The sequence below is a fragment of the Antedon mediterranea genome, chromosome 5, assembly GCF_964355755.1.
Source record: "Antedon mediterranea chromosome 5, ecAntMedi1.1, whole genome shotgun sequence".
Taxonomy (NCBI): domain Eukaryota; kingdom Metazoa; phylum Echinodermata; class Crinoidea; order Comatulida; family Antedonidae; genus Antedon; species Antedon mediterranea.
In genome coordinates, this window is record NC_092674.1 from 6,722,900 (window position 1) to 6,731,420 (window position 8,521).

General features: G+C 34.0%; 1 protein-coding gene across 1 annotated transcript; it reads right to left on the reverse strand.

Annotated features, from left to right (window-relative positions):
- Window positions 1-1,303: 1,303 nt before the first annotated feature.
- LOC140048673 (uncharacterized) lies at window positions 1,304-8,189 on the reverse strand. The gene is made up of 9 exons (XM_072093442.1): window positions 7,941-8,189; window positions 7,040-7,156; window positions 6,080-6,279; window positions 5,538-5,710; window positions 3,847-4,002; window positions 3,528-3,603; window positions 3,290-3,374; window positions 2,784-2,847; window positions 1,304-2,243 (listed from the first exon to the last, which is right to left on the reverse strand). The coding sequence occupies exons 1-9, from the start codon at window positions 8,001-8,003 to the stop codon at window positions 1,906-1,908; spliced, it is 1,272 nt and encodes a 423-aa protein (XP_071949543.1). The 5' UTR covers window positions 8,004-8,189; the 3' UTR covers window positions 1,304-1,905.
- Window positions 8,190-8,521: the final 332 nt, after the last annotated feature.

Below are 8,521 nucleotides of genomic sequence, written 5' to 3' on the forward strand. Positions count from 1 at the left end.
TCCAGAGGATATAACCTATAAAATGACATTAAAACTGGGAATTACAGAATCTATAATTAAAAATTAATTTTTTTTCTCACAACACAACTAGAACTATATAAAACATTAAGAATTTTTCTGACCAATGAGTTTCAAATCAAATAATCAAAGAAAATAAAATGTTTTTACTAATATACCATGTTTTTTTTTATATAAAAATGCCTATGTTTCTCGCAACACTGCTTGTAGATTTTAAATTTACCCCAGTATTTTATTTTAGAAATCAATTATTAAACATTAGAACTACCTATTTGTAATAAATCAGCTAAAAAAATACACCACTTTGGGCGTTATGGTGAAGTAAAGTTTAGTTGCATTGAACAATTTAAAAAAAGTGAAAAACACCCCTTTTTAAATAAATGGTATCTCCCAAAGTATGAAATAAAAAAAAATAAAAAAATTTGAAACAGGTACACAATGCATTGTTATTATGCATACACTAATTATTTTTTATAATTAAATGAACAACACAAAAATATCGCTCATCAAAGTAGTGCCAATATCCATTTTAAAAAACCTTAAAAAAGGACAAAATTTGTCAAAAACACAAATTTGGCCGTTGCCATGGAAATATACGTTTGAAATAAAAAATACTTCATATTTGATTTCTCGCAACACATATATAGCCATGTGCAAAATTTGAAAGAAATCCATTTTTTTGAGTCTGCCACTTTTTTTGATATTTCTTTGATTCTTACAGACAATGGCTCTTAATAGTTAGTGCGCCCTCTTTGCAAACCTGTGTCGAGAACCGTACTATTCCGTGTAGAATTACGTAATCGTCCTCATTTTAGACCTACTCTACTGGATTTTTACAGTTATTTTCCATCACATACACCACTTTGAATAGTTTAATAAGTTCAACATGTTTTTTCAAGAAGTTAATCAAATCAACTGAACCGAAATCTGTATTCCTTCTCCTCCCGGCCTCGGCCGTCCGCTTCCTCTCTCTTTAGTCTTATGAGAACAGAATCTTCTGCTAAGGACTACTACAGACAGTACTATTAAAACAATTGAATATATTATAACATCTTTCCAGCACAAAATCAACTGCGATCAATTTAAATATAAAATGATCAGTATCAAATTCTTCTTTCCAATGACACCATGGATGCCCATGTTGAATGTGGATGGTTTTCGGCCATTTTGAAATCCAAAATGGCCGCTTTCTGATCCTGTGAACAAATTTTAGGCAACCCTTCCACTTTATGTTTTTGATACCCCAATTTGAAATAAAACATAGTAAAATACAACCACAACGAAATAACCAAGACATTTATTTTTTGTTTAATGGTTAGTGCGCCATAACTCGTACTATTCCGTAGAATTACGTAATCGTCCATATTTAGACCTTCTCTAATGGATTTTTACAGTTATTTTCCATCACATACACCACTGAATAGTTTAATAATAACATGTTTATTCAAGAAGTTAAAGAGTTCATCAAATCAACTGAACCGAAATCTGTCACATTCGCTTTGCTTCTCCCCTCCTCCCCGCTCCTCTCAGAATCCGACCTCGAAATCTTCTGCTTCTTGCTTTACATAAGGACTACTACAGAGAGTATTATTATAACAATACCCGTCAGGGTTCCAAACGGAGTTTTTACTTAATATTAGTAAAAACATAAATGTTTTGCCACATATGGCGTTTCATACGTATACTACTTGAGCTTCGTTGTAAACTCCAGATAGATAAAAATCGAAACGTCGACTTAAAAAGACAATAAATATACAGACTTGGGACAAGTCTAAGAAAATACATTTAACTCAATTTAACTTAAGCATAGAAAAAATAATCCTAAAACAGAAACATTTTTAGGTATAAATGTTTTTTTTTTAATGTATAGTTGTTAACGCATTGTACTCAAACTGCCGTTTCCTCTTCGTTTACTTCAGTATTTTTCTGTAACTTCAAAACGTATCTGACCATGATATCCAATGCGTTGTAGTGTTCGATGCGTTTAAGCTCGGGCAGGAACGCGTCTAGCCTAAAATCGCAACGCGAATCCCTATACTTCAAAAGGCTTAAAAGAGGATCAGAATCACGTTCAAAATTGTCTAGCATTCTGCCTCGTACATTTAGATTGCTACCAAGGTGTTTCCAATTCTTTGTTCCGGTTGAACATTTTGGGTTGAGTTCCGTTGAAAGGTTTTGAAGTATCGCAATGTTACAATCCATAACAGTCTTATTACACCGCTTGTCTACCAAATAAAAAATTACGTTTACACATGTCACAATTAGTACATTTTACACTATTATTAAACGGATTGTTAAAGGCTGTCGAACTGCACGAGCCGAACACTTTATATACTAAACTCTGTCTACACTAATACAACTAGTTTGACTAAAAAAGTGTGATGTGACCAAATACGGTAGTGATACGGTATGATATCATCATGTCCAAATATGGTCACATCACATTTTTCACACATAAAGTTTGATAGTGTGGACAGAGCTTTATGCCCAGGCTTTCCTGGCCTATTCTAACTATAATTTGAAGTATTCTATATTCAATATCTCAGATTCAAATGGCAATGTATTGCATGGTTTGTTTCGGTGAGCCATTTCATGTGCACTTTTGGAAGTTATAAACTACTTTGATTCGATTTGCGCCGGCTGTTTTAGTCATTTCTTACGATTTTCCGTTGTAACTGACCATGCCTAAGTATCATTATACAAGGTAGGCGTCAATCAAGAAGGGATTTCATTGTAAATTATTCAGAAATTAGTTTTGATCATACCTTTAGATAAGATTTGTGTTGCTTTCTCATAGCGATGCCTTAACTCTTCAGGTGGAAATTCTACCTGTAAATCACAACAAATTGAAATAATTATATATAGATGACGTCACAATTCGCGTATTGGGATACAAGCTATGTATAAGGCTCTGTCTACACTATCAAACTTTATGTAACAAAAAAATGTGATGTTCCCTTATATTGACACGAAGGCTAGTTTGATAATGTAGACAAAGCTTTTAAAAAATACACAACATCAATCTATTTTGTGTATTTTTTTATATAAGCATGTTTAGAAGAAGGTCTGTTACTCCATCCATAGAGTAGGCCCTACGCCATGCTCCACCCATGGAATACTCCATGCTCTATCCAGAAGTAAGTCTTTGCTCCATCAACAGAGTACTCCATTCTCTTTCCATGGAGTAATCCATACTTCATCCATGGCATAGGCCTACCTCTTGCTCCATCCCACGATTTAAACATCTCATAAGTTCAAATTGAATGCCCACCTCATCTGTTATGTAACCACTGCTTGATCGTGATATTCTCGTCTCGTTTTCGACATTGACAGCAGTCACAAAGGGGGACGTCTCTCTGAAGAAATAATGCAATAGGCCTAATTATTAAGAAATAAATTGAGGCTATGTTTGGGACAAACAGATACGGTAATTATATATTGGGCTAGGAATGGTCACCGTCGATACGTATCCATTCAATTATTCATGGTTATACCAAATGTATACTTACGTAGTATCGGTATTCGGACTTTCAGTGTCTATTTGCACGGCGATAGTTTGTATTTGAGTGCCAGGTTCGACATCCGCTAATAATCCGAAAATCAAAACAATAATATATATAATATATAATTTCATCAATTAGTATACAAACAAAACCAGTAATGTATTGGTTACTAATAATAAACATAGTGTTCGGCATCATTCATAAATTGTCATAATTTCATTTTCAACTCATTTTAATGTTTAACTCAATTAATTACGAAGTCTTAATTTTTGGCTTAAATTGGTTTTTTTTAAATGAAAAGTAATAACTTTATTATTTCACTAACCTTCTTCATTTGTATGTGTGATTTTCCAAAAGGTTCTTTTTCGAATTCCGCATAGGGTGGTGGAAAAAATAGCTATCACAAGTATTAATATCATCACCGCCACTACTATACCCATTGTCCACCAATAATGGTTAAGTGGTGTGGGCTCAACTGATTCTTTAAAAAAAACAATGATCAATTTGTCAATGATCACAATCTGTTTTGTTCCCTAACAGATCTAACTATTACAATCAGTGGCAATACGAAAGTTGGGGGGTTGCTATTAAACCATAATGACTCTGGTCCATTTTTCTGCTGACGTTATAAAAAATGTAAACGTTCTAAAAATGAATAACCTTATTATATAGGCCCTGTAGCGTTTTGGAATAATAAAGAATAAGTTTACTTTAGTTAGTAGTCTAAGTTCCAGACGGAGTTTTGTCTTATTTTTAGTAAAAAGATAAATATGTTTGCACATATGGCGTTTCATATGTATACTACTTAATTGAGCTTGTATTTTCAGACAAAAATCGAAATTCTCACAAGAATATTTCTTACAAAAAACGCTGCTCGCTTATTGTTATTGCTAAGGTCAAGTCTGGGGGTCACTTTATCAAGCCTAGATACTTCAAGTATCCTATTACAAACAAAAACTTCAATGGACATTGATAATAATTCAATGATTATCTGACAGTGAATTATAGTAATATCATGGGACTCATAAATACCAGAAATGCTTTGGGATTTGTCATTAGACTCTTTTCCCAGCCGTTTTTTGGATTCAACAGGTGGTACCTATAAATTATAGTCGAGTTTCCATTTTAACAAAAATGTCAAAGTGTAGTACTATACTGCTGCTTGATTTCATCTAATGAATGAGTCATCTCGTGTGACGTAGCGGGCCAGAGCAGCAGCGTGAAAAATTAATAAAAAATGACAATGAATACAGACTTGGAGAAAGTCTATTTAGTTAGATTCGGACCCACGACTTCGTATTGGATCTTGATGAAAGAGTAATGCTCAATGGAATTTATTTTCCAATTTTATCACATTCACCAATGACTAATGTCTCCACCTATTCTATCCTTTTTGTTGTTATACATAATAACAGGTAAATCAGGAATGTTTTTGCTTTGAAGCAATTGTAAAAAAAAATCCATCAGTGGCAATTCTCTTTATTCTGATACTGTACAAATATAATAATGAATAGCCAGATTTGATACCGTTCGTTACAGTTTTGATGACTAATCAAAATAATATATTTATAATATTTATAGCCTGTGTATGTTTTTGTTTCTGTGCCCTGGATATGTGTTTATTCCGGATGTCATTGTTTGTGGTTTCTCACCTGATCGACCGGACGAATATTTCGTAGTGGTGTGATCTTTTCATGCACGTATAGGTATGTAATATGTTTCATGTGACTATTTTATGTACCCTGGAAATGTGTGACGTTGTTTTTTACCTGCGACTACGCTGAAAGTACATCTTTCAAGTGGTGTGATCTTTTCATACATGATGTTTCATGTGACTATTTTATGTACCCTGGAAATTAAATTCGTGACGTTGTTTGTTACCTGCGACTACGCCGGAAGTGCATCTGTCAAGTGGCGTGATATCTTCATAATGACATCAATAATATATTTAGCTTTTGTTTGTGTGTGCCTTAAATATTTTTATTGCTGGGGTATTTTTGTTGTTTGTTTGCTTACCTGTGACAGAAGCAGGCCTACCCTCTGTCGCATCCTCTGCCGTCGGTAGTGACGTGGTGTCTTCTTCATGTGACGTCATTGGGCTTTTTGTTGTAACAGTTGTCTCAGGATTGTCTATCGTGTGACAATTAGTACAAGGTTCGCACGGTGATGTGATATTGAAACTAACGAACCTGAAAAAGGTTTCAAATAAGAATTACGTGTGCAACTTATTTATTTTTCTTTCTTTTTTTTATATACTGGGTAACCTCTTCAGTCAAAGACTGGCCTCAGCGGGCCGAATTATGATCAGTGGCTGTGTGTGTACTCGTCTTGTTTCTATCGGCGGTTCGGTTAATCTGTGACCATTTCTCGAAATAGGGAAATAGGGGGAGGGGTTTGTGGGGGGGGGGGGCTGTGAAGTTGTTAATTAAAAGGGGAATCTTCTTCAGTAAACTTAGAATTGGTATAGGCCTATATTGAAAAGTTATGTTTTAGATTTGTGTAGTCCTAATCGTAAATGATGGTCTTCATCATTGATATAGGGAGAGATAGATACTTACCCTGGTAGACAGTCCCCACACTTCGCATCATGTGACGTGACAAGTTCGTGTGAACAGCTCTGTACTTCATGCCGATTCAGAGTACTGCATTGTGTACAAGGGGAACATTGACCATGACCATGTTCCGATTGAAATTCACCGATTTTACAACCCCGACAGTCACCACTTAATCCTTCAATTCCGTACCCACACGGAAATATCTAAACATGAAAGAAATTATAATTTTATATAATTAAATTTTATCTGGGCTGAAAATGTGCTTATTTTATTTCGCATACCGATTCAATGCATGGGGTGGATGCACACAATTTGTGTAGGCCCTGGGTCTCCAAACCCCACCCTACGTTTAAAACTCGCCAAACCTTTTGTGTTTGTTATTGCTTTATCAGTTGTTATGTTGAATCCATGTTGTTCATGAATGTAAATATTATGTGTGTATTGTTTTGTTTGTGTTTTTTTTTTATCATTGTACTAAGAATGACTTAAATCGAAGCTGAATCTAAATCTGAAATCTGAACTATCAGACAATATGTATACAATCACCCCGCAACACCCCCTCCCTACTACCCATTATATTGAATCTATTTATTTAGATTTACACCTTTTGTTAAATCGGTGGCAAACACAAAGATACATCCTTCAAAATAACAATATTAATAATAATAATAATAATAATATTTATTCGGCAAAAGTTCATAAAGTACATTTTACAATTCATCTTGCCAGGAGCAAGTAATAGGCATGAGCCCAAACAGAAAACTGCTCTTACTCCATCATTACTTATAAAATACAAAAATAACAAAACTAAGTAGCACAAATTAAATATAACATATAAATATAAAAGACAACAAATTTTAAAAATACAATATAAAAGAAATATAATCTATGGGTGTTAAAATGTTTTCTTATAGAATTGATCAATCACCTAATTTTCGAAAAAGGTATAAGAGAATATCTTACGCCAGTATATTCAGTTCCAGGCGGACAGACCAGACACCGCATGCATCGTTGCTTCTCTGTATCCCATAATACAGACTTGGATTGACAACTTGGATGTAAAGACTTCGCTAATGAATACTACAAAAGAAACAATATTACCATTAAATCAACAACATTTACAACAATCGTAAATCCATTCCCTTACGGAAATTTCCATCAACAAATTTTAGTTCTTTTATTTCAGATATTATAAAAGAAAAATGCAATACTGGAGGTATACAAAGGAAAGTAAGCATTTTACAAAATCGTATACATTCCTAAATATAAAATATACGTCAGTAATAGTTTGGGATTAAAAAATGCTCACCGACCCAGCCGTCGATTGTTGTAAGCCATATACCCTAAATAACGGGCTGTCATAGATAATGTATATAGGCCCTACCACACGGTCAAAGCTACAATCCATCTGCACGGTACAATTTGAATTCTTTTTTTACAATATCATAGTTGATTGGTAAACTAATTAAAACAGTAACATCAGTTTCGTTTCATTGACCAAAGGCTATAATTTACACAGACGAACGGTACGGTAACGCTAAGCGGAAACCGCGTAGCTTGTCGGATGTAGAATCTGTATCTATCCTGAGCGGAAACCACCCGTCCGCTCCACGTTGTGTGTAAATGGTCATAAGGAATAACATAAAATCTATATTTTTATTACCGTTACCATTCGTCTGTGTAAATTGGCCTTTATGCATACAGTGAGGACAGAGTACAGGATAGAGAGAATGCAATGTGAGAAGATACAACGAATAAGGAACATACAAGATTTTTGTTTTAATTTAAACAAATAAATAAAATAAATATGTATAAAATAATTAATAAAATAAACAAATTTAATATAAATTTGAATTCTACTTACCGGTACAGTATTCATGAAAATCATAGTATATACAAGCATAACAAACATTTTGTCAACATCCATTATATTCCGCCGAATCACGTATAATAAAATTACACCGCCACACGTTTACAATAAACAAAATACTATACTACTTCCGACAACTTATCTATTGCTATTGGTTTGGTAAAAAATCACGTGCGGAAATTCATGAATTAAAACACACCCGTGACCATCTTGGTCGTGCGCCAAGATCTCGCGGTGGAAATTTCCCAGCCTTTCATAGTCAATTATGAAAAAATAATACAAATAGGCATCTGATAGGCATACAGTAAATATTTATCAACTTCATCATGAAAAATTTTTAATCTCATAAATTTACTCTGTCAATTTTTAATACCGATAGCCTACATTTTGTGCAAACACATTTGGTTAATTACGTATACTAGAGGGTGAGCTCGCTTCGCTCGCTCCCCCTCTAGGAAGTGTAGACGATGGTTCTCGGAATGATAATGTTCTCCTTATACATTTTCTGTCGGTTACCATTATTGAAAATGCTTGACATTCGTAAAACTGAACTACTTTGTTTCACAGTGTTTTAG